General features: G+C 34.7%; 1 protein-coding gene across 5 annotated transcripts in view; it reads left to right on the top strand.

Annotated features, from left to right (window-relative positions):
- The window catches only part of LOC111047900 (leucine-rich repeat and calponin homology domain-containing protein), a 155,718-nt gene that overhangs the window by 99,136 nt on the left and 28,904 nt on the right, over positions 1 to 27,678 (top strand). For 2 of the 5 annotated variants that reach the window (XM_039424832.1, XM_039424830.1), the window contains exons 2-11: positions 1,350 to 1,494; positions 6,040 to 6,272; positions 9,753 to 9,889; positions 11,623 to 11,847; positions 16,279 to 16,385; positions 17,471 to 17,596; positions 18,745 to 18,841; positions 19,272 to 19,400; positions 22,851 to 23,096; positions 26,963 to 27,100. In XM_039424832.1, the coding sequence (XP_039280766.1) occupies positions 1,350 to 1,494; positions 6,040 to 6,272; positions 9,753 to 9,889; positions 11,623 to 11,847; positions 16,279 to 16,385; positions 17,471 to 17,596; positions 18,745 to 18,841; positions 19,272 to 19,400; positions 22,851 to 23,096; positions 26,963 to 27,100 (1,583 nt within the window). The remainder of the gene's footprint in view (positions 1 to 1,349; positions 1,495 to 6,039; positions 6,273 to 9,752; positions 9,890 to 11,622; positions 11,848 to 16,278; positions 16,386 to 17,470; positions 17,597 to 18,744; positions 18,842 to 19,271; positions 19,401 to 22,850; positions 23,097 to 26,962; positions 27,101 to 27,678) is intronic. The other 3 variants (XM_039424834.1, XM_039424831.1, XM_039424833.1) reach the window with 3 other exon arrangements.

Here is a 27,678-nt window from a genome sequence, read left to right as displayed (position 1 = left end):
TCTGAATCGATCGTTTATCGGTTCTGATCGTTTCATCAGTCTGAACTACTTGACCGATTAACTTGGAATTTTTCATAAATATCTGTAATATACCAATGATGGTTAAAGGCTTCTTTCCATTTCTATTAAACAATGAATTATAATTTCGACAATCAAAACAAATTTATTCAATCTGTGATACAAATTTTACATGAGATGAAAGCCCAATCAAATCGTTTTTCTATTGTAAGTTAATAATAATATCGAGTGACCTGGCTGGCTCAGGTCTGGTGTCAGAGTTTTCAGGTCGCAACTGATCAATTTCAGGGCCTCTGACATCTAACAATTGCTTTTTAGGCAGCCGGGACCGACGGCTTAGCGTGTCCATCCGAAACACGGGAGTGGCCCGAGATAAATATCTTGCCCGTGCCAGGATTTGAACCCGGGCCTCTGAATCTTAAAGCCCAGCATCTGATCCACTCGACTACTAACGAATAATGACCTAACGACTGTTTTTTAGGCAGCCGGGAAATTAATTCAGTTCTTAATAGTTCCAATATCAGGATGGAACTATAAAACTAGATTCAATCTATTTGTACTTCTAACAGACCCTTGTGGATCACGAATAATACCTGCTCGTTTATACCAAACCTGGTGCTTTCCAAAGCTAAGGCTCTTGTGTTTTCCTCTAAAAAATGACTGGGAATTAGTGCACTCATTTATACTAAAACCCGCATTAGAAACTTAATAGGAAGAGGTCATTGCCCGGGTTGGGCTTATGCTAGAAAAAATCGACATTCAGTGACCTATGCAATAGACAAATTATTGAATCTTTGCATAAGCCATTGCTGACTGAGGCCCACATGCACTGGGATGATTTAAACTGAAATAAATCGTTCTTTTAAACCCGGAATGAAACACCTTCACGACCATAACCTCATGTAACCATACTTTCCTGTAATCGTAGTTTAGCGTTGAAAGTGCATATGTCCCTCAGGTGTAAGGCTTCTTTCGCCTCTTAGGTAGGACCGTATTTATAAAAGATTCTTAGCCAATCACGCTTTGGTTGCCCAGAATACAATAAGGAACCAATAAGAACGTTTATAGTAGATGGTTCAACGCTTCTGATTGGTTCCTGAAGAATCGTCAATAAATGCGGTCCTGAATCCTTGATTCACATGATATTTAATTATCAATCATCATCATGGACCACGGTACTTGAATGATATTGTACCTACTAAATTCAATTTGAGTGTTGTGATTTTTTCTAGCAGTGTATATTTCATTTAGGTACTGATTTTTTTTTGTATTTGCACTATCATGAATATATTTCTGGTTTATGAATAATATTCTACATTGCTTTGTTCCAGATTTGTCGAAGAATCGATTTTGGGAACTTCCTGAAGATATCACGAAGTTCTGGTCACTAGAAAAACTGGTTTGTTACCACAATGCCATTCGCTCCATTCCAGAGTCAATTGTATGTCTTCAGTCACTTGTCCACTTAGATTTAAGGTAAAGTTCCTTTTTTTCAATCATAATTTTATATTTATTTTTTATTATTTATTTATTTATACGTGGATACAATAACAAATCATATAAATATGATTGGGAAGGAACAACAGGCTTGGCCCAAAACTATTCCATTCCCAAATTTTGATTAGATGTCCAAAAAATAGGTTATGTTTCTTCAGTAAGAAGTTCAAGCTCAACTTTCGTCCAAATATGATTTTTAAACGTTATTTTTCATACAAATTCACATTCAATATTTTTTTGGTCTTCAAAATATTGTTTTTCAAAGAATAGAGTAGTTGTGTAGATGAGTAGATGAGACATACCAAGTAGTTTTACCCATATCACCTTAAAATGTTTCATTGTAAGAGTCTACATTTCGGGTGGTCTGGTTATTATTCTTTTAAAGTACTAGTACGCGTGGCAAACTCGCTCTACTGATTCTCAAATCCACAACTTATAATAATTCTTCTTTTTTTTTGCTGAGTTTGATGCCCACATAAGCTCTAGGCTTGTGCGTGGGTAATGAGGCAGATGATAATCAGAGATGGATGGAAGAGAGAGAGAGAGAGAGAGAGAGAGTGTGAGTGAGGGAGTGTGTGTGTAAAAGAGAGTGGGAACGATGGAGAATGCCTAAATAATACGGTAGCGTAAGAATAACGGACCAATGGTAGTAAGCCACGCCTCCCAACTCACCATACTCTCTTCTGATTGGTGGATTGGAACTGGAGTAGCTCTCAATTCTGCAAGTAGGCTGGGTATGAACATATTCATATTGAGAGGACTATCCTTTAGAGGACGAAGGAGTCAGTAAATTTGGTTGTCCAACAAACTTGATTTGTAGAAAGGCTCAATTAATTGTGTTCAAAATATGAAGCTGAATGATTAAAACGCTTGAAAGTGATTGTAGAACATACAGGAGGACAACGATTTTTGCTTTCCGTCAAAAGTAGGAGATCGCTAACGCTCGTTCAATAAGTAATTCGATGCCGTGTCAATGTTATAAATTGATTGTTATTTGCATAGTGTAATTGCTGTAATCTTATCATCTATGAATTCATCAATAATATTTTACGATACGTATACAGTTTCAGACAATAAAATGGTTGAATAAAGCAGTACGGTGAACCCTATATTATTTATTATGAACTTTGCTTTCATATTTCATCAAATAAAACACTTTTGACTGGTCATAAATAGAAAAATACAAGGTACACTTTTCATTAGACATTGGTTCTGGATGAATAAATAAAATAAGAAATTAATAGTGATTTTCATCATTAATGTTCAGTTTTTTCCTTGAAAGGTCAAGTACCATATTTTGTTTTAAGTCTGCAGCTTCACTTCATTAATGGTAATAGATTTACGATGAATATATAGATATACTCATATAATTTATGGTTCATGGAGACGTCATTGATTTTCATCATTAATGTCATAAATATGAAAGTTGTATGGAAAGAGTCTTTGCATGAGATATTCAATTTCCTCTTCCACTAAAAATGACAAAATTATCTTATCTATCGCCGTATTGTCAACTATTATTTATAATTTATTTCCATGAGCTGTTCTAATTCTGTCTAGGAAAACAGTGCTTTAGATATGGTCAATTTGGAAAGATGATTTTTTCAATAGCGTATCCACTTTTTCTAATTGAATATAAATGATAGGGACTTTAATGAATAATTCTGCATTTAGACACACACACAGGGAACCGAAATTAGAAATTAGGAAACAATATTATTGTATTTGCTTTTTGGAATGTATTTGTTTATTTATTTTGAATATTGTTTATTTCTGTTGTTACTTATCTTCATCTTCAGTTGAACCCCACAGTAAGTGGGTTCATTTACTCCACTTTGCCACACTTTTGCTATTTTCCATTCATGAAGACTTCTAAGCATATAATACAAGGAACAGTAGAAACATTGGCCCATATGAATAAAGTTGAGCATTTTCTCATATTTCTAAAATATGGAGCATTTGCTTCATTTTCTATGAATAAACGTGAGCAAAACCTTTTGCTCATGCTCATCAAAAAAAATAGTTTGAGCATTTGCTCAAAAGTAAAAGCTTATGCTCAAAATTGTATGAATAAACTAGAGCATTTGCTCAACTTTTGAAGCAAATGCTTCAAAAAAGGTGAGTCTAGTCTAGAGCAGCTTATCACCTTTTGCTCATAGTAAAATGGCTTAACTAATTCGTATGAGGAAGAGGAAACTATACCAGATACGATCACAACCAATAGTTGAGAACTATAAAACTCTTTTTAGATTCAACCATAATAATTATATATCACCATTATCCCTACAAAATAATAAATACAAAAGATATAAAGAATACCTGATATAAAGATAGCCATCACAAAATAGGAAATAGGCATTTAAGAAGATGAGAGTGTAGACGATTATAAGAAGGCTATTGATATTATAAGAATATGCTGAAGATTATTATAGAGATGACATTTTTTCACGCTATCATTTCAAAATTCTAAACTCAACTAACCTAAAACTCTATTCATAAATAGAAAACAGAGCAGACGACGCAAACACAAGCGGTGCCCCCTACTTGCATATTTAGCGCTTCCGTGAGCAATAAAAACAAAGTAAGGCTACAAAAGCGAATCAGCTGATGAAAAATCTTTAAAATACGTGAGCAATTGCTCCAGAGTTCAGGAGCATAAGGTAAATGTATAAGGTAAAGCTTATTCATATAAAAATGAGCAAATGCTTTTGCTTCTACCTTTTGCTCATGAGCAAAACCTTATGCTTAATGCTCTTGCTCATGAGCAATTTGCTCTGGTTTTATTCATATGGGCCAATGTAGCACCCCAAATAAGACTTACTAAAACTATGAAAAGCCATAATTACCAGCAGTATATATTGTTTTAATAAACTGCCTCAAACAACCAGGAATCTGCCTCTAAACAATTTTAAGAAAGTTATAAACAGTTATCTGAAAAATAATGCCTTTTACTCACTTGAGGAATACCTGAATACCTAACTTGAATGTAATATAAGTATGCTAAAATCGCTTCACTTATAATGGGCTACTCTATTCAAATTAATAAAAACAATATAAAACTTGTATCACCCTTTTTATTTAAAACATTATAAAACTTTGAAACAATTCAACGACTAGTTTCGACCTACTTTGGCCATTTTCAAGTCAAAATGCAAAAATAAACAAGTTGATACTAGATAATATATGTTCGTATGAAAATTCAATTCAATTTATTTTTACACACACATAAAAGTTTGATACAGAGATTAACAAAAAGAATACATGCACACAACAACAACAATACAGATTATAACAAAATAAAAAGAAAGTGGTGCAAAAAAAGGGTGGAAGATTGAAGGGTTTTTCCAACTATGGATGTCCTGTACTAGGAAAACCTTCAATCCTTGAGAAGGTGAAAAATGTATAAGTAAAAGTAAATAGACGGTAGATATGAGACGATTGGATGGGGGAAAAATAATAAAATAAGCATATGAACATATATTATCAAGTACCAACTTGTTTATTTTTGCATTTTCACTTGAAAATGGCCTAAGTAGGTCGAAATTAGGCATTGAATTGTTTCAAAGTTTTATATTGTTTTTTACTTTCCTTGCCCTATTACCATAGGTAAGGAAAGTATTGCTTTCCGAAAAAATTAAGGTACCCCAATATTTCTAAATATCTACGTTTTAAGGTTCCATGAGTCCAAAAAAGTTGTTTTTGGGTATTGGTGTGTGTGTGTGTGTGTGTGTGTGTGTGTGTGTGTGTGTGTGTGTGTGTGTATGAGTGTATGTGCGATTCAAATGCAATTCAAGATGGCGGCTAAAATGACGAAAATGTTGTTAAAAACAGGGTTTTTCGCGATTTTATCGAAAACGATTTTGATCAAATTTATACCTAAAATAGTCATTGATAAGCTCGATCAACTGCCACAAGTCTTATATCTGTAAAAATTTCAGGAGCTCCGCCCCATCTATGCAAAGTTTGATTTTAGATTCCCCATTATCAGGCTTCAGATACAATTTAAACAAGAAAATTCAAGTGGAAAACATCAAACATGAAAATCTCTACAATCAATGTTCAGTAACATTTCCACCAAAAATTGAAAATAAGCTCGAAATTCGAGAAAATGTGATTATTTCATTTGCAAACTGTTGGCAACTGTTGATTCTATTAAATCATTCACTATGAAGAGATAGCAGACTTCTTGTGTCTCCAGCGTTATCGTCCTGGTCAGCAGCTGGGTCAGATCTTTGAATAGTAGACTTGAGATGCGCGTGAACACTAGCGTCAGGTGATCAATTTTCATAACGGCAAGGAAAGTTGTGTGAGTGCGACACACCGGATTTTATTAATATAAATATGCTTTATCATGTATGATTTTCTATCCAATTGTGTGTACTTTTAAAATTATGACTTACCTATTTTTCTTATTGTAGCCTGGTGGTTAATAAAAATGAATCATGAATCTTGATGTGTTGTCTGTCCCTTAAAGATTTTGGATATGATTTGTACTGAAGTAGTGTTGTGTTGTGTGTTGTTTAGCCGCAACCACCTATCGACGGTTCCGGTGGCACTATGTCAGCTGCCGCTGGAGACCCTGATGCTGGCCAACAACCGCCTGACGGCGCTGCCCGACGAGTTGGGTCAGTGTGCCACTCTGACGCAGCTGGACGTCAGCTGCAACCAGATCACTCACCTGCCGCCCCAGTTGGGTCATCTCGCCCATCTCAGGGTGCTCAATGTCCGCAACAATCTTCTACTAGAGTTACCTATTGGTCAGTACAATCATCCCTTTATCTATATCTTCTTGCATAAAGTTCTCATTGTAGTATAGTTTTGAAAATGCATTGCGAAAGGACCCATGTTATGAGATTGATTGTGATGTTGTAATGTTTACATTATTACATGGTCATAGATAATTCAACTTTTAGCACTTCTAACACATAAGAACTTATTCAGCATTGTTTTAGAAACATTGTCCCATCAACAATCTAATATGCAGGTCCAAAAAATGAATTCACCAATTGCCAGTGACTGTAAACAGAAAAAAACAACGTATATCAATGTTTGATCAAAAGCTACTGTAGCATGAGTAGGCCGAATGCAAACTGTGAGGCCGTTTCATGTGATGTAGCACGTATCCCAGCGTATTAATACGCAAGTTTTGAACAATTCACACCAAAATTTATTTTTTAATAATTTTCTTATTCGGTCACATTTTGAGCTGTGGTCGAGTGTCATCAGGTCAATTCAAATCAAATCAAATCATTTATTTCGCCATTTAAAAAAAAACAATCACAAATAAAGAGCAAATCAAAAATGATGAACAATAAATTTAAACAAAATACAAGTGTTAACTTAAAAATAAGAAAATAATAATTCAAAATCATAAATATCTCTTTACATATGTATATATAATTTACGTATTATATATGGCATCACCAGCAAAAGAATAAACTTTGCCCGCTGGTGACCGTTGCAAATCTTCTTCGTTGCAAATGTTCTGTCCTTTCAATTTTCCCACAGCTAACCTAAGAGCCATATTTGATATTCAATCCCTGGAAGCATCTAGGAGCTGTAAATTGCTTTTGTTCCTATATAATATATTGAACAACCGTGTCCAATCAACCTACCTCCTTTCATTGCTGAATGTGTCTTCAGTTTCACGGCGTTCCGGCTTCAGATTTCTTCCTCCCCAATGCAACTCCAATAGTCACTTCAATTCTCCAATCAACCGCATGATGAATCTTTATAATTACCATAGTTTTCACCTAGACCTTTTTCATATGAATCCCAGTCAGTTCAAGAAGGCATGTAAGCGGCTCCACCCAATGGTGACACCTATTTTTCCCACGCTAGACCTCATCAACTTACATAGAGTACCATATTTAGTAGATGACTTCCTTTCATTCTTAGCTCTGTTATCATTTATCTCATTATTGGAATGTTATTTGTATTTTCTTTATTCCCCTCTCATTATTTTCTCATATTGTAAATGGTTTCTAGTACAGTATAATAATAGTATAGTATCTAGCATTTAGTATATTAAGTTATCAGTATATTTAGATTATCATCAGATTTTTTTCTCTTCACAAATATGAAATAGTTTTCTCCTTATGTCTTTCTCTCGATTTTTAAGTTTTTTTTTTTTTTGTAAAGTGCTTATTGTAATTTTTTTTTGATTGGGGAGCAATTTTTGGGTTTTCCCGTTTGCTCCCATATTGTTGTAAATAAATAAATATTCAAATATTCAAATCGAGAATAGTATAATAATATTTAAAATAAAAAACTCCTCATCATTTAGTCATTTGATAGCCAAATTAGATTGATTTGAATAATAGCTAGCAATTGCTGGTTCTAAGTAATTTTCAAGCAAATTTTAGGATTCGATTCAGCTGTACAATCTTATTCTTGTAAAGCTAGAAAGTATGATTAGTTGCTTGTCACTAGATTCTAGTTTTATTCAATCGACCCATTATTTGGCCCAAAGCTCATGCGCTGCTTTCATGGGAAAAGACGATGTATAGATAGAAGAAGAATGAGAAGATAAATACTGTCAAGCAAAGTATAACAAACTGGAAGGATGACTAATTGAAAACTTGAAAAACTGAAAATTTGACGTAATAAAACCTTGAATAATTGAAAATAGGCCTATAATCATCATCGGTAAATTAAGAATCTATATGCGAAATTTCAAGTTAATTAGTCCAGTAGTTCAGCCGTGATGTTGCTATTCATGAATGTTGCGTCATTCATGAATTTCCTATCCCGTACGTATATAAACCAATTCTTTACTTTATTATATTATAGATAAGACAAAGAAAGTGTTGTTCTATCATCTTAACATGATCACGCAATTGGATTTGCCAAGAACTAACTGTTGGTGAGATTTAGCAGTTTAAGAATTGAGATGTTTGATAATTATAAGTTTTACTAGCATATTGGAAACTTCAACACATCTAGAATATAAAGGTGCGTACAGACTTTCGCTCTGCTCCGCAACCGAACGTCACTCCGGCAGAGCGATTGATGATCGACCGGCGAGCAACAATGGTTCGACCGGGGAACGCGAGAAGATCTAACATCTTCCATAACGTTCATGATGGGTGCGTGGGCGGTGCGACTGTGGTTCGATGGTGGTACGAGGGCGGTACGAGGGAGGAGCGTGCTCGGTGCTGGTTGGAAGCGCGAATATGTGTACGCAGCTTAAGATGAACATGAACAAATACTATGTACATCATGGTATTGTGAGGTGCTATAAGTGATCCATGTTGTGTCCCAGACCAAATTGAAACCTCACTTTTGACATTTTTACCAATAATTTTCTCTTGATTTTTATAAAAATTTTAAATATTATTCATTAGTCATTGTTCTGAACAAAGCTCAGGCTAGAGTTACCAGAGGACTGTAATTTACTATTCAAATAATCTAATACAAACAAGGGGCAAAATTTAATCTTCAATTTGAGCCAGGTTAATTGTACAGTTAAACTCTGCATTAATGAACAATAAAAAAAAGCAAAAACTCACCAGATTTAATCCAATTTTGTCTACTTGCCCTTCAAAGCCTTTATTAGGTGTTTTGGTCAGATTCAGGGTGGGATGAAATCTGGGAAAAAGACAGGTTTGCTTCCGGGCAGCCTTTTCACGTTCAACTTGCAGGCTCTATACTGTGTTTTGAACAAAGCTCAAACTGATTCTTTATAAATTCAAATCCGATTCAAATTAATTCAATTTAACACTATTTACGCTGTTATACTCATAATTCACACACACTACACTCAAACAATTATTTACAAGAAATTTCCGATCGAAATTACATGACAAAAATACAAACTCTTAATTTAATGTTTTTATACATTGATGATGAAGACCGTCCTCGGTCTTCACAACAACGGGGACGAGACAAGACAAGAACGACTGAACTAGGACGACTCACAAAAAACATCCAGAATGCCAAGCAAGCAGGACGGTTTGCGCGTGCGCAAACACAAGCCTGCTATTCGCAGAACCAGTCTGGCATTTTGGCGCTACAGTTCGAATTCTCTGGCCAAACCAGTCATATTATGAATATTTATTTATACATTGATGAATACAATATCATATTAGTCATATTCATGACTGGATATTAGTCTTATTCATAACTGATTTATTTAATGTTTTTATACATTGATGAATACAATATCATATTAGTCATATTCATGACTGGATATTAGTCTTATTCATAACTGATTCATTTAATGTTTTCGGTTACAGAAGTGACGTACCTGAAGCTGATCCATTTAGACTTAAGTGAGAATAGAATATCAAAACTTCCGGTGGAGCTCAGAAGTATGGTGTCATTAGTCAGTTTGGAGCTAATGCACAATCCTCTCGTGTCCCCTCCTGCAAGTGTAAGTATTAATGTTTCATCACATTCATTCATTCGTTTCATCAAAATTTTCAGGAAATATTTGGCTTGAAAAGATCCTCTCGCAATATTCTATAGTTCATTCTGAAATCTGAAGGTGCATTTCCTTGGAGGCGTCTCAGACGCGCGGCTATAAACAGGCCGCTGGAGGCGCGTTGTTACAGCCGCCGCGGTTAGGGTTAGAGCACATAACCTATAAATTCATTAGATTCGATGACTCATTGGATTTTTATGTTGTATGAACGTTATAGCGACACAGAATAGGTACAGAATGTAAACTGTCAATCAAACGCCTATCTAACCAATGCTTTTTACATGGCACAAATACTAGACATGTCACGTCACCCTAGGAAGTTCCAATCCTGGTCTTCTGATTGGCTCGCGGCAGTGAACGAGATCAATTGATCCGGATCAGTAAAGTGATCCGAACCTCCCATCAATACTATTACAATGCGGAACTTCCTAAACATTTGGCGGATTTTTGCGCCAGGGTACTAGCCGAGTTTCCATACTGTATGTATACTGTGATAACGACATGGATCTGGCCGCGACACCACACGTTAACAACACATCTCCAAGTAGGCACCTGCTATGCGCATATCGGGTCACCGCCAACCTGTCTTCCCGACAACTAAGCTCCTAGCAATTTTCATCACAGGCGTCAGTAAATCCCCTGGCAAAAATACTATTGCCGTCAACTAGTCTCCCCGACAGCTAATCCCCTACTAGAACGAAGGAGCTTGCTTGTTGGCGACAACAAAGCTCCCCGCCAGCTGATCCCCTGTTGGATATGAGGTGTCTGGTTGAAGTGATCTTACCCGACAACTAAGCTCCTCGCACGCTAATAACAACCAAGCTCCCCGACAGCCGATCCCCTATCGGGCATTGAAACTAGCTTGAAGCGGGCTGGGGAGTAGTACAATCACAGACACTGTTTCACACATTCTATGAATTCGATTATTAGAAGAAAAGCTTGTTGATGTTGTCACTTATATCACTGCAAAGCTTGTTAAGGCTGTGCAAAGGCTAAAAATAAACTTTCTACTCGTGATACTTTTCAAAGTTTTCCGATTTGTATATCATCAAGCTATAAAAATGAAAGAGTTTTCTCAGGAAAACATATTTTTTTATGATTACTTTTTGAGATATGAACGCCTAAAGTTTAAATTTTTGGGACAGAAAATTTCAAATTCGGTAAGAGATAAATCCATGAGATTTGGAGGATAGATTCTTCATGGTATTGTTGAACTAGTAAAACAACAATTTTCTGAAAATATAAATTTTTAAGATAGTTATTCAATTTACTAAAAATAACTTTCAGTTATTTTTGGTAAATTGAATAACTTTTTAAAAAATTGATATTTTCAAAAAATTTTGTTCTACTAGATTAACAATACCATGAAGAATCTATCCTCCAAATCTCATGGATTTATCTCTTACCGAATTTGAAATGTTCTGTCCCAAAAATTTGAACTTTAGGCGTTCATATCTCAAAAAGTAATGATCAGAAAAAATGTTTTCCTGAGAAAACTTTTTCATTTTGATAGCTTAATGATATACAAATCGAAAAACTTTGAAAAGTATCACGAGTAGAAAGTTTATTTTTAGCCTTTGCACAGCCTTAATGTTGTCACTTATATGACTGCAAAGCTTGTTAAAGTTGTCACTTATATCACTGCAAACATTAAATAAAATAAACTATTTATTTGTTTTTAGGTGTGCATGAGAGGCCGAATACATGTATTCAAGTACTTAGAACTGCGCTGTACAAAGGAAGAGAAGATTAGGAGCGGATGGCGAAGTGAAGAGAGAAAGGGCTGTAGGAAACTGAGTGACATAAGGGTAAGACAAAGATGTGATGAGATAAGATGGAATAGTGGCACTTCAACCCCTTCTACGCTCAGTCCTGGAGATTCGGGTAGCATGACTAATTCGGAAGAGGTAACAGGACTGACTCTATTAGTACAACTTTCAACTGTGTCTTGTGATTCTAGCATGGTAGCCTCTAAAGAATATGCTTACACCATGGAGAAAAGATAGCATGGTACAGGTCGTTTATGTTCCAAACTTCAAGCCGATTCCTGTCGATTACTGTATATTACTTTCCTTGCCCTATTACCATAGGTAAGGAAAGTATTGCTTTCCGAAAAAAATTAAGGTACCCAAATTTCTGTAGGTCTATACGTTTCAAGGTCCCCTGAGTCCAAAAAAGTGGCTTTTGGGTATTGGTGTGTGTATGAGTGTATGTGCGTCTGTGTACACGATATCTCATCTCTTAATTAACGGAATGACTTGAAATTTGGAACTTAAGGTCCTTCCCCTATAAGGATCCGACACGAACAATTTCGATCAAATGCAATTCAAGATGGCGGCTAAAATGGCGAAAATGTTGTCAAAAACAGGGTTTTTGGCGATTTTCTCGAAAACAGCTCCAACGATTTTGATCAAATTTATACCTAAAAAAGTCATTGATAAGCTCTATCAACTGCCACTAGTCCCATATCTGTAAAAATTTCAGGAGCTCCGCCCCATCTATGCAAAGTTTGATTTTAGATTCCCAATTATCAGGCTTCAGATACAATTTAAACAAAAAAATCCAAGTGGAAAAGATTGGGCATGAAAATCTCTACAATCGATGTCCAGTAACATTTTTACCTAAAATTGGAAATAAGCTCGAAGTTCGAGAAAATAAGATTATTCAATTTGCAAACTGTTGGCAAGTGTTGATTCTATTGAATCATTCACTATGAACAGATAACAGACTTCATGTGTCTGCAGCGTTATTGTCCTGTCACCAGCTGGCTTAGATCTTCGAATAGTAGACTAATTCAGATGCGCGGGAACACTAGCGTCAGTTGATCAATTTTCATAACGGCAAGGAAAGTTGTGTGAGTGCGCCGCACCAGATTTTTTTTACTGTTTTGGCCGGGTGAGAGGGTAAGAACAACACAGTATGATAGATAGATGGATAGATATCTTTCTTGATGTCCATGATGCATAAGATCACGTCAAAAGATTAGAACACCTACACACATAATCGAGTCCAAGTCAATAAGTTAGTGAATGGTATGGTCAATAAATTTAATAGTTATAAGAGACTACGAGCGTCACATAGCTCCATGAAAAAGTACTACTAGGACTATCGGCTTGAGTTAACAGTGAAATTTGTAACATAAACGCCCTATACCATGGGATATATTCTTATGCTATCTTTTCTCTATGCTTATTCACTCCCTCACTTTACATTAATTATTTACATTAATTGTAATTGTATGGGACAGATATGCATAATCTACGTTTAACGATAATCTACGATTACATGAATATGTATGGTTGCATTTCTTATTATCTGTTTTATTCCGGATTTATTTATTTTTATTTTATTTTTATTTATTTATTTACAATGCAAATAACACTAATGTAATAACATTGAAAGATAAAATAATAAGGTAGTCCTTGTGCTATTTTTCTTCCAAATTTATAGATGACAAAGTCCAAGATAAGGTTAGAATTTTACGTGTAGTACAATTTTTATAAAATTTTGTCCCAAAATAAACATTAAAACTATAAATTTTGAATTCAGATAGCTTAAATTGATAAATTAATTAGAAATATTCTACTCAATTACCACTTTTAACGAATAATATTGGGTTATTTAAGAAATTTGGAACTATTCAAAAAACACAAACTCGTAAACACTAAAGCTCAGCTGAGCTTATAAAAAAATGTTTAAACGGAAAGTTGATTTATTGATCGATCTTCCTTCAAACCGAGATGGTGCATATGGACCTTAGTTGTTATTTACTGTAGTTTTATAGTATTTCACAAATTAATACTTTAAAAGGCATGCTTGTAACCGTTGACAGTTATTGAAGTAATTCATTAATTTGAGCAGATAATTTCTAAAACATTAGTTACTCACTCTGATAAGAGCATGGGGAATGTTAAGCCTTGTATAAATGTAAAAAACTCAGACTATCTTATCATAATAAGTTACTTCAGGAGGAAGAATAACATATTAGCTAAATGATGCACAAGGAAACTATACCTTGGAATATGGATTTAAAAAATGTATTTTAAGTCATGTAAATACTTTGCACTGCCACATGAGGCCTTCTGGTTTGTGAGGCATGCTATTAATACTGGCTCTATTGGGCTCCTCCAGACATCAATGTTATTAGTGCTGAACCTAATTAGCAGTTTAATTGTATAAAAAAACAAACTATACCATTTATAATACTTTTTCAACTCTGGAAGAAAAAACATAATATTGTAATACTGTAACTAAATTCAAAGTATCTCGTTTTAGATCATTTAATGCTAAACTTTGGGAAAAGAGCAGTTTTGGGCTAAGCCTGTCGCTCCCTCCAAGTCATTTTTATATGATTTGTAATTGTATTGATAAATGAATAAATGAATTCAACAGCTATGACATTTATTTACTCTAAGGCTAAGGATATACATAAAAGTATTAAAAGTTATAATATCACATATAATTTTAATGATAGGTGATGTTTCACAAATAAATAATTCATATTTCCTGTTCCGCGTGTTGTAACAAATTTCGAGTTTTTGTATTTATTATTATTATTAGTCGTAGAGCTCCCGAAGTGGAAGACGCTGAGTAAAATCATGATCATCGATTTTTATTAGACTTGGCGGTTTTCTTGTTCACCCACCAGCTTTTCATTCTCTGAGAAAATGCAGCTTTTCTTTCTTCACTCCATCTTGTGCCAACTCTTGGTGCTTTTATCTCTGGAATAATTTCCCATTTGTTCACTTTTGTTTTGAAATTATTTCTATTTTTAATTTCATCATCAGTAATTCCTGCCAAAACTAGATCTTTCTTAACATTCCTAATCCATTCTCCTCCATAGGCAAGCGAAGCTACATATTTTACTTTTTTTTGTGATTCTATGGTCAGGGAGCCTCATGATATGACCATAGAATTTTAGACGTATTTTTCTCATGTCTGTTACAATATTTGAATGTTGCTCAACTGTGCTATTTTTTTCTAATCTATAACCATTCTCAGTTAATCTCGGACCTAGAATTTTTCTAATTATTTTCCTTTCTTCTTTCTTCAAATTTTCTAGATCAGCTTTCCTGTTGAGATTTAGGGTCTCACTGGCATATAGCATTGATGGCTTTATCACTGTATTATAATGTCTAATTTTAGTGTGAAGAGACAAGCATTTTTTATTGTAAATGGATTGCACCAGCCCTAGGCCTTTACGAGCTTTCTTTATTCTATCCTGCTGTGATAATCTCTCCGAAATAACCTCTCCTAAATATTTGAAACCTGGAACCCTGTTGATTGTTCCATATTTAGTTTGTAGTCTGGTAACTTCTAGGTTTGTGGTTGTGAACACTGTTTATTATTATTATTTATTATTATTATTATTATTATTATTATTATTATTATTATTATTATTATTATTATTAATTTATTTATTCATTTCATTTACAATTACAAATCATAATTACAATATAATATGATTGGGAGAAGACAACATGCATAGCCCAAAACTGTCTTCTCCCAAATTTTCACAAATATAAGTTTCAAAAAATAATGAGGTTATGATTTCACTTTTCACTTCAAAAAGTCCAATTTCCACTTCAAATCTAATGACTGAACTAGAAATTTAAAATTTTGTTACTGTATTTAAAAACTAATAAAAAACCAAAAATATTTCACTCAAATCTCTACAAATCGAACGTTTTTGAGTAATTTTAAGTACATTTTTAATTTTAGTGTGAATTGACGTGCTATCATGGAGAATGAGTCATCTATTTAGTGTTTGAATATTGCCTAGTGTTCTAGAGTAGGCTCTAAGGTTTGAACATTGTACCCTGTAATATTATCAGACGGGTATTCCATGTGCTGATTCCTTCTTCAAATTTTTGAACGAACTGAATGAGCTCTAAAGAAAAATTTTAGGAATCTGAAGTAAAATTAGTTCTAGAGTTTTAAGTTTACTTCAGCTAAGGTAATACATTATTATGAAAATATAGTGTGCAGATTGTTTGTGTGAAACAAATTTTTGTAAATTGAGAGCACTAACCTGAGTTTAATTTTTGTTGATTGTGAGTTTTGTTCTAATTGTATTTTTAGTTTTGTTGATTGCTTGAGTTTTGTGTGGAACAAATTATTTCGTACGTTAAATGCACTTATTGCTGATTGCGTTATAGCACTTGCGTTATTGCTGATTGCTTGATTTATTCATTAATTGTGAACTTTATGAGAAATAAAGTGGAGTGCAAATTTGTTATTTAAGTTCGTTCATTGGTAATGACTCGGTGGTATCATTGTTTTACACTTAATTATGTGTTATGGAACTGAACTAATATTTCTTTTTAAATTTTTTCCAGGGTCTGAATGAGATTTGCAAGAAGCGACTCGAGCGATCCAGCTCTGAAAGGGAAGTTAGCAGGCAGAATAGCTCCGAAAATGGAATTAAATCACTTTCTAGTTCAAGGTACATTCATTTTTTCTTTCATTGCTCGTGCCACTCTTTAGCTCTGCTTATCTGGTCAATATATTTGAAGTCTTTCTCTTCAATCAAAAACTTGTACACTGTCAATTGGATATGAATATAAGAATCATTAAAAACTAAAATTTCTTCTCTGAAATCATTTAAATACTCTTGTGTTGAGAATGATAATCTCATTTATATTCTTTCTTATAATTGAAACTGCATCTTCCTTCCCAATCATTAATATTTGGCCCGTTCTGGGCAAGAATAGTATATAGTATATACTATCCTTGCGTTCTGGGAACATAAAAGGTGGTGAATTTTCCGATTCACAATTTACCCGGTAAAAAGTTCCGCGTCTCATAGGAACAATTTTGGGAGATTCTGAACCAGAAACTAGTTCCAGTAACAAATTCCTGCCCCACAATCGAAGCCTGGTAAATTGTGACAATTCACATTTGAGGAGCTCTCATTTGTCAATTGAATTGTAGTCTGCTTGCGTCTCTGCGCATGCGCAGGCAAAACAAGCAATCTTCTGCTTTCTGCACATTTTAGAACCATTCTTCAATAACAGCTCAACTATTGTCTATTGAACTATTATGTAAAATTAACCTGTCCTGTCAACATAATGATAATAACAATATTAATAAAATGTTTCCATTTACAACATAGCCAACCTAGAACCTATAAAGTATTCTTTAATCTGGCACCAGCACCGGCTACTTGATTTGAATTTTTACTATTGCTTTGAATCATAAAATTAATTTAATAATTGAAGTAATTATTATGATAATACACTACAGCGGCCTTTGTCAATCTACGCAGTTTCTCTATGACACTCTTTGACGGAAGTTAATTTCGAAAGTGCGCGCCAAAAACTTGACCGAAGATCTAGAGTGGTGTTCCGTGGAATAGTAGTTTTGCGCCAGTCACGTGATGGAACAATTTACGATTGGAACTGGAACAATCTACTGTACACAATGAGTCATTCAAGAGTGATATTGTACCTATGAATGTATAAATAAAAAGATTCATAAATATTGATTTGATAAGGGTTTACTTACTGTTTGTTCTTTTTGTGTTCACAGTAGTTTAGGATCTCGATTTAGTAAGGCAACAACGAATGGCCTGTCGCCGACTGCAGAACAAACTCCAAATGGAAACGGATTAGATCCAGATTCGAGGCCTTTATTACAACATGTGCAGTCGTATAGGTAACATATCTTTTCACCACCATTATTTGAATAAAAAATACATTCACGCGAAAAGCTTCGAACGAAAAAAGGCTGTTTGACAGCAACATCTAACATAAAATAAACAACAAATTACAATAAATAAATAAAAACATATTCTATTCTTTTCTAAAAATAAACCACTGGGTAATTACAAATTAAAATCATGCAAAAATAATTTCAACTCAAACAAAAAACGAAGATTCAAAAACCTAACCTCAAAAAATTTTAAACAAAAACATTCGCTAATGACACACCTAAGTATACCGGCGCTCATTTATCTTTGCGCAAGCGTGATCCGAATTGCTTGGAAAGAAATGTATCTGTTATTATAAGCATGTGTGATCTTATTTGATATCCAACTGTAGTGTTGTACTGATCTTTTAATGAAGTTGACGATTTTGCATTTGGATGCCGTGAGAAGCAAACGTAACCCCGAAATGGCCTCTGTGGTGCATCTCGAAACTATAGGTAGGCCTACGGCATAACGAGATTGCCACATCATTGTTTGAAATGGCTAGCAAAGGTCATCTCTCGTACGTTGCATGTAGCATTAGTGATAATATCAGGAAGATTAGATAGATAAACTGCCTTTATTTGAAGCTTTGATGTCTGATGAATGAGTCATCAATTTTGCAACAGCTTAAGGTGCGTACAGACTTTCGCTCTGCTCCGCAATCGAACGTCACTCGAGCAGATCGATTGATGATCGACCGGGGAGCAAGAGTGGAACGCGAGAAGAGCTAACATCTCCCGTAACGTTCATGATCGGAGTGAGGGTTAAGTGAACTCGGAGCGAGGGCGGAGCGTGTGCGGAGCATGTTGGAGGAGCGTATAACTGTACGCACCTTTAGATGTATTCTTATCTTAGTTTGGATCACACTATTCAAAACGTTGATTCTTTGAGCTGTTTGCTGTCATATGAAACGAGTTTTGCGTCAAGGCGTTATTCTCAACCTGTAAACATGAAAATGGCATAACATTTTTAAGAATGACAATGAAGAATGTGAATAAAATAGCTAATTATTGTTATATTCAGTAGTTACTTGCTGTACAAAAGTCTGGACTGAACATTTAGCTTATGCTCCTCCATGATGACCTTTAAGATTTATGTATTTTTGTATTTTTAGAGAGTACAAAGAGGCGCTGAGACAACAAAGAGGTGTGGAAAACATCTACCGCCCCAAAACCAATCAAGACGAACCTTCTACACCGAACCATATTAAGGTATGATTTATAAAGGCATTGTAAATAAATAAATAAATTTTTATGAATACGTTTGGCTCTTATTGGCTTTCCTCAGCTTATAAAAATGTTTCCGTGTGAGAACTTATAGATTACTTTGAGTTGATTTGACTTAATTTCATTTTATTTGGATTGGGTGTTGACTGGAAGCTTCCCATAGTGTCTCATTGCTGACAATCTCTGGCCATCCGATGTCAATTTTGCGACGCAAGCATGTATTCACGAAGACTTGCAGCATTCTAGAGGTCGATGTCGTCACCTTCCAGGTTTCACATCCATATAAAAGTACTGATTTGACGTTGCTATGAGGTAAAATCAGAAGAATATATAAGATATGGAGCATTTTAGAAGGAAATTTTCTCATAATTGTGGTTGTACTTTTCCTAATATTCTTATTACACTCGTTTTTCAGGAAATGGAACAAATTGCTGGTGATCTAGTGATACAAAATCAGAACCAGTTGGAGCAGAATCATAGGAAGCCAGTGCAAAAAGTGATACCTTCTAGGAATGGAAATTTCTCTCCTCCTTCATCTTCAAACGTAAGAATAACCTTCTCAATATCATTATCATTACTATTAACTATTACTCCATTACCACTTATATTAATTTATTTGTGTAAAAACTCAATCACTCATTTCTCTTTGATTTGAAGTTGAAAGCTCCACCAAATCACATACAATGTCATACAAGATTATAATCCATCTTGAAAAGTTTTCATAAAATTGAAGCCTTACAAACATCTATTAAATATTGATTACATTGATTAAACGATTATATGGGGAGCTGGACCAACATGGACTACGTCAGGCTTATTTTGGTATTTTTCATCCACATATTTCATATGGCCTGATAGTCTGGGGCTGTTCCTCACAAGCACAAGACATTTTCATAATACAGAAAAGGGCTGTCAGAGTCATCGCCAGGGCGCGGAATCGGGAACATTGTAGAGATATTCATAAAGGTCTTCGCATTCTAACTCTATATTTATTATATATATATTGCAATGATTACTATTTCTGAAAGCGAATCCGGAGAAAATGGAGTTGAGAAATGTAATTCAATCTTATAATACAAGATCCAATCAGAATAATTACAGAATAATAACCAATGTAACACGAAGCAGACTGCATAAAACTGATCAAAGTCCCTCGAATGTTGCAGTTAAATTGATGAATAGGCTTCGTATTGAGGTGAGGCAACTTAATAACATGAGGTTCAAACAGATTTTAGAAATATTACTCTTGAAAACCCTCTTTTACTCAGGTAAAGAGTTTATCGGCATATATATTTAAATATGCGTATGGCGTGAGGGAAGAAAACGATCATAAATAACATTATTTACACTGTATGAAGTGTCATAATGATGATAATAATAATAATTATTATTATTATTATTATTATTATTATTATTATTATTATTATTATTATTATTATTATTATTATTTATTAGTTTGCATTTTCTCAGAGAATGAAAAGCTGGTGGGCGAACAAGAAAACCGCCAAGTCTAATAAAAATCGATGATCATGATTTTACTCAGCGTCTTCCACTTCGGGAGCGCTACGACTAATAATAATAATAAAATGAAACAATATTATGAGAATGTCATGCTTGCCAGTCAAAATGTAAAACATAGAAAAAATAGTTATTGGGTTCAAGTACCCTACACAGAAAATCAATCTCCATATTTTCAAATGTCAACCTCCAGGTCACTCAGCCACTCTATAGCTTCTCTGGTGAGAGTGAGGAGGCCCGCAGTCCCTGTTGGAAATCTGTACATTGGACTCTCATTTGTTGTATGTTGAAGAGTTTGGACTTGACCGCAATCACAATTCTCAGAATCCGCAACACCCCATCTATACATGGATGCTATTTCCCTTCTGCTACCAGTCCTAATCCTATTGAGCCTGACCCATAATTTTCTAGGGAGAGAGAAACCTATTGGAGAGGCTGTCACATCTACTGTGTCTCCAATCTCATGAAATTGAATGTAGAAGATTTCAATATTTAGATTTATTAATATTACTGTTATATGAATAGGATTAATATACCGTACATGCTTTTATTGTACGCGTAAATGTGACTTTGTACTGTTTTTAATTACAGTATTTGTATTGACTGAGTGTAGTTTTGTTACTGTTATATTGACTGGCCTATATGTCACATTGTGACATCCTGTTTTTTTTGGCTAATAAATTTATTTATTTATTATTTACTAGTGAGGTCCACTTTATAGGAGAACTGCGTTTCCGATTCTCTGCGTTACCACTGCCTTCTATAGAAGATAACTCATATCGGTATATCTGAAATAATTCAACTATTCATTCCTGTTGAAAATAATCAATTACATTTCATTTTTTATAATGATAATATCTAATAGTTTTTTATGATTGGGATTGAATATTTTGTTGATTAATTATATTTCTACTTTGTTAAAAACGATATGGTAACTAGAAAAGATCTGGAGCTAGAAAAGGATAGCGCTATCTGCTTTGTTGAATGATAGAGAAGCATAGCAACACCAATGTTGATAAAATACTGCTAATATAACTGGACCTCACTAGGCCTATATACATTACAAAATCACTCATCATTAGGCTCAACTCACACTACCTCAAATCAAATCAAATCATTTATTTCGCCATTTAAAAAAAACAATAAAAAAAACAAAAATGATGAACAATAAATTTAAACAAAATACAAGTGTTAACTCAAAAATAAGAAAATCGTACGATTTGAGTCGAGGATACTCTAGTCTCTCAATTTTATGACTTTCTTGCTCATTGTCACTACTTCAGTTCCATGCTACTCCATTTTCTAACCTTACTTTATTAAAAATATAAGATCTAATCCGTCACTAATTAGCATGTAACACTTTTAATAATAATTATAATGAATGTACTGTCTTATCTAATTCCTATTATTGTCTTATCTAAAATGATAAAACATCTCTTTCATCAAACATAACCTCACTTTAATTAAAAAATGCACGGTACTATGCAACTCAAATCGAGGCTCGACCAACATGTCGAGTCAACGTTCGACTCAGTCTCACAGTCGTGAGGTCGCGGAGCTAGAGTCGACTAGAGTCCGAGTGTCACCATTTGAAAACACATGCTGCGTCGATAAGAGACTAGCCTCGGTCTCTTCTCGACTTGAGTTGCGTGTGAGTTGAGACTTAGAATGATATTGGAAGTGAATAAACGGGCGAACACTAATATTAAATATGATTACTCTCCCAAATTTAAGTATGAACCTCACTATACAGGGTGTCCCACGAAAGGTGTAACAGCCGAAGACCATAGATTCTACATTGAATTTGCAATAAAAAATTTCTAATAACATTTTCTCATATCGACCTTAGTTTTCGAGATATACAGATTTTTCGATATTTTTGAAAAACGTTAATAACTGGAAAACTATCAGTCAAAATCTAATTCCAAAGATATGTTTGGAAAGAGGAAGGAATTTCCAATAAGATTCATATAATTTGTTCCTTCGTTTGACGTTTTTGAACTTTTATGAGCGTTCAAAGTTGAAAAAAAGTATATTCGTCGAGTTCAAAGCCAAATTTTAAACAGTTTGAACACATATAAAAAGTTCAAAAACGTCAAACAAAAGAACAAATTATATGAATCTTATTGGAAATTCCTTGCTCTTTCCAACCATGTCCTTGGAATTAGATTTTGACAGATAGTTTTCCATTTATTAACGTTTTTCAAAAATATCGAAAAATCTACATATCTCGAAAACTAAGGTCGATATAACACAATTTTACTAGACATTTTTTGTTGCAAATTTAATGTAGAATCTATGGCCTTCGGCTGTTACACCTTTCGTGGGACACCCTGTATATATATTTGTACAGATCACTTATGGTTAAAATTATATTGGAAGAGGTAAAACAAGCAAACCTTTCAATATTCTTCTTCCAAATTTAGATGGAATTTTTGTCGCAATCAACATGAGATATACGTTGTATTGTTTGTAGGATATAGTGAACGGCGTGAGCAACAATACGACGTCGGGAGTGTACGTGAAGCCGGCGTCGCCACAGCTGGTGGCCAAGACGCTCAACTACCTGTCGTCGGCCAGCAATGGCACAGACAACAACAAGAATGCCGGACGCCCGCCAGCCTGGAACCGATCGGTGCCGCCCGACAAGCTCTCATTCACCATGCGACGCGAGTTCGAGAAGGCCAAGGAAGAGGCCGAACTTATAAAGCAGCTACGAACTGTAAGTCAATGGGCCGTATGAATAAAGTTGAGCATTTGCTTATACTTCTAAAATATGGAGCATATGCTTCTCCATTTTCTGCACGTGAGCAAAAAATCTGGTGTGGCGCACTCACACAACTTTCCTTGCCGTTATGAAAATTTATCACCTGACGCTAGTGTTCCCGCGCATCTCAAGTCTACTATTCAAAGATCTAAGCCAGCTGGTGACAGGACTATAACGCTGGAGATACACGAGGTCTGCTATCTCTTCATAGTGAATGATTTAATAGAATCAACAGTTGCCAACAGTTTTTGCAATTGAAAAAATAACATTTTCTCGAATTTCGAGCTTATTTTTAATTTTAGGTGAAAATGTTACTGAACATTAATTGTAGAGATTCTCATGCTCGATCTTTTCCACTCGAAATTTTTTGTTTAAATTGTATCTGAAGCCTGATAATTGGGAATCTAAAATCAAACTTTGCATAGATGGGGCGGAGCTCCTGACATTTTTACAGATATGGGACTTGTGGCAGTTGATAGAGCTTAACAATTACTACTTTAGGTATGAATTTGATCAAAATCGTTGGAGCCATTTTTGAGAAAATTGCGAAAAACCCTGTTTTTGTCAACATTTTCACCATTTTAGCCGCCATCTTGAATTGCATTTTATCGAAATTGTTCGTGTCGGATCCTTATAGGGGAAGGACCTTAAGTTCCAAATTTCTAGTCATTCCGTTAATTGGGAGATGAGATATCGTGTACACAGACGCACACACACACACACACACACACACACACACACACACACACCACACACACACACACATTCAGACCAATACCCAAAAACCACTTCAGTTCAAGGAAAGTAATAGTTTGAACATTTGCTCAAAATTGTATGAATAAACTAGAGCATTTTCTCAACTTTTGAAGCAAACGCTCCAAAAAAGGTGTGTCTAGTGCGGAGCAGCTTTTCACCTTCTGCTCATAGTAAAACGGCTCAACTAATTCGTGTGAGTAAGAAGAAACTATAACAGATACGATCACAACCAATAGTTGAGAACTATAAAACTCTTTTTAGATTCAACCATGATATATGTCACCATTATTCCTACAAAAGATACCTATCCGATATTAAGATAGCCATCACAGAATAGGAAATAGGCATTTAAGAAGATGAGAGTGCAGACGATTATAAGAAGGCTATTGAGATTATAAGATTATACTAAAGATTATTATAGAGATGACATTTTTTCACGCAATTATTTCAAAATTCAGAACTCAACTAATAACCTATAACTCTATTCATTAATAGAGAACAGAGCAGACGACGCAAACACAAGCGGTGTCTATACTTGCATATTTAGCGCTTACGTGAGATATAAAAACAAAGTAAGGCTACAAAGGCGAATCAGCTGATGAAAAATCTTTAAAATACGTGAGCATTTGCTCCAGAGTTCAGGAGTATGAAGGTAAAGCTTATTCATATAAAAATCTGGTGTGGCGCACTCACACAACTTTCCTTGCCGTTATGAAAATTGATAACCTGACGCTAGTGTTCCCGCGCATCTCAAGTCTACCTACTATTCAAAGCCAGCTGGTGACAGGACAATAACGCTGGAGACACACATGAGGTCTGCTATCTCTTCATAGTGAATGATTTAATAGAATCAACAATAATTTGCAATTGAATAATCACATTTTCTCGAATTTAAAGCTTATTTTCAATTTTAGGTGAAAATGTTACTCAACATTAATTGTAGAGATTTTCATGCTCAATCTACTCCACTTGATTATTTTGGTTTCAATTGTATCTGAAGCCTGATAATTGGGAATCTATCTGCATTGATGGGGCGGAGCTCCTGAAATTTTTACAGATATGGGACTTGTGGTAGTTGATAGAGCTTATCGATGACTATTTTAGGTATGAATTTGATCAAAATCGTTGGAGCCGTTTCCGAAAAAATCACGAATAACCCTGTTTTTGACAACATTTTCGCCACTTTAGCCGCCATCTTGAATTGCATTTGATCGAAATTGTTCGTGTCGGATCCTTATAGGGGAAGGACCTCAAGTTCCAAATTTCAAGTCGTTCCGTTAATTGGGAGATGAGATATCGTGTACACAGACGCACATACACTCATATACACACACACACACACACACACACACACACACACACACACCACACACACACACACACACACACACACACACACACATACATACATACAGACCAATACCCAAGAACCAGTTTTAGAAATTAAGTATAGAAATACGTATAGAAATTTAGAAATTGGGGTACCTTAATTTTTTTCGGAAAGCAATACTTTCCTTACCTATGGTAATAGGGCAAGGAAAGTAAAAATGAGCAAATGCTTATGCTTCTATCTAATGCTCATGAGCGAAACCTTATGCTCCATGCTCATGCTCATGAGCATATGCTTTGGTTTTATTTGTATGGCCCAATACATCTTTATTCAAACTAGATTCCTTTAATTATTAATAAACGAAAATCCAAATTAAATGCTGTAAATCACCCCGAAAACTTCTGCTACTGCAAATATTGACAACAGGGTTAACAGCTAGACGGGAATTCGATGAGAGCGCTCAAATTTAGTGAGATTCAAGTTATAATGGCAGTGTTTGATTGGCAATTGTAAATATTGATGGATACAATATCATTCTCAACTATGAATGATTGAGAAAGGAACAACAGGCTTTAAGCCCAAAACTGTTCCTTTCCCGAATTTAGATAGAAATTGTTCAAAAATAGTTATTTTTACACTCCATGATTTTTGTTCAATTTTGAGTCCAATTATTTATAAACTAAGAATTTAGAAAAGTTGAAAACCAAATCGTATAAGAATATTTCACCAAATCATCACTGATAACTGAAAAATACTGTATTAATATTATTGAATATTTTAAAACTTGGAAAGAAATTCAAACTTACTCCTAAAACAACAGCTATCTAACAGTATTGAAGACAGTGCTCTATCCGGGAATTTTGCTGGATAAATGTGAAAATTGTAATCTAGCAACACGCCCTGGTCTCCGCGGCTTTGATGGGCTTGTATTGGGCCAGGACAAGATACGCGCAAAGTGTGTGGATGGAGTGATTTCAGTATTAAGATTTTTTTGAAATTGCTGTGACCTCAGGGCTGGGAAAACTTGATGTACAGTAGTTTAATTATTGAATTGACGTGTCATACACTGTTAGAGCTATGCTCAAATTATACAGATTTACATGACAAAAAATAATAAAATTAGCTATGCACCACCTACGTTTCACCATAGACAAAATATACCACAAGAAGATTTGTAAATTGAACGTTACTTGAAAAATAACTGAAAGAAGGCTACTATAGTAAGGTCTGTGGCGATTGCCACCTGTGATGTTTTCAACCGGCATAGTTTGTTTATCACTTGTATCAGTTTATTTTCAATATTTATCCAGAGTTCAATTTTGTCATTCCAACATTAAAAATATTTCATCATTCATTTAGTTTAATTTAATCAATTTCAACATAGGAAATCAACAAATTAAATTCCCATAGGTCCACGTCATAATGGCAGTGTTTGATTAGCAATGGTATTGCTATCCTTGTCTATCAGTCAACAAAGCGGATGGCGCTATCTCTTTCTCGCTTTGCTCATTTGCCAGATCGTCTTTCAACAATGTAGAATTAATAATCAATTGACAAAATATTTCATCTTAATTATGAAAGTTCATTACGAAATTATTGAAAAATATAATTTCTTACTTAATAAAATATAATTGATTACTTTAAATGAGAATGAACAGTTAATATTACATCAACAAACCTGTATCAGCTACCGTCTATAGAAGGCATTGTAATTTGAATTTGTTATTTGTTGTAGAATATTGAAACGCGGTTGAAGATGGCGCTGCCTTCGGACTTGGCTCCGGCGTTGAGCGACGGCGTCGTTCTGTGTCACCTGGCCAACCACGTGAGGCCGCGATCTGTGGCGAGCATACACGTTCCTTCTCCTGCAGTCGTAAGTCACCTCCCCACCTCACCTCTCCATCAATTCGTTCACTCAAAGAATCATATCAACAATATACGGTTATCTAATTATTATTGAACAAAAATCCAAATTAAATGCTGTGATTCACCCTGAGACTTCTTCTACTTCAAATATTGACAACAGGGTAAACAGCCAGATGGAAATTCGATGACCGCTACTATTCAAAAATTATTTGTCAGCCCGGGAATCGAACGCAGTACCTCCTAATTGCCGGTCAGGAATGCTTACCCTTACACCAAACTGACAATCTCTAGATAGCAGCGCTCATTTTATACGAAGCCATAGCGGCCAGCCAGTCCAGAGATGGAAATTACTGAGATATTGCAATTATTTCATTAGCATTTGAATAATTGCAATATCTCAGTAATTTCCATCTCTACACGGTTATCTAAAAGATAAAATATTCAATACGGTATATCTTACAACACTATACACAGTTGAACAACATCATAAAAATTAATTTGAAAGAAGCTAAGGAAAGAGCCCTCTCATGAATATAAAAAAATATTGTATAACGTAGCACCAATGTAGGAAGGAAAACTTTCGTA

The sequence above is a fragment of the Nilaparvata lugens genome, chromosome 3 (genome assembly GCF_014356525.2).
Source record: "Nilaparvata lugens isolate BPH chromosome 3, ASM1435652v1, whole genome shotgun sequence".
NCBI lineage: Eukaryota > Metazoa > Arthropoda > Insecta > Hemiptera > Delphacidae > Nilaparvata > Nilaparvata lugens.
This window is presented reverse-complemented; position numbering and strand designations above follow the sequence as displayed.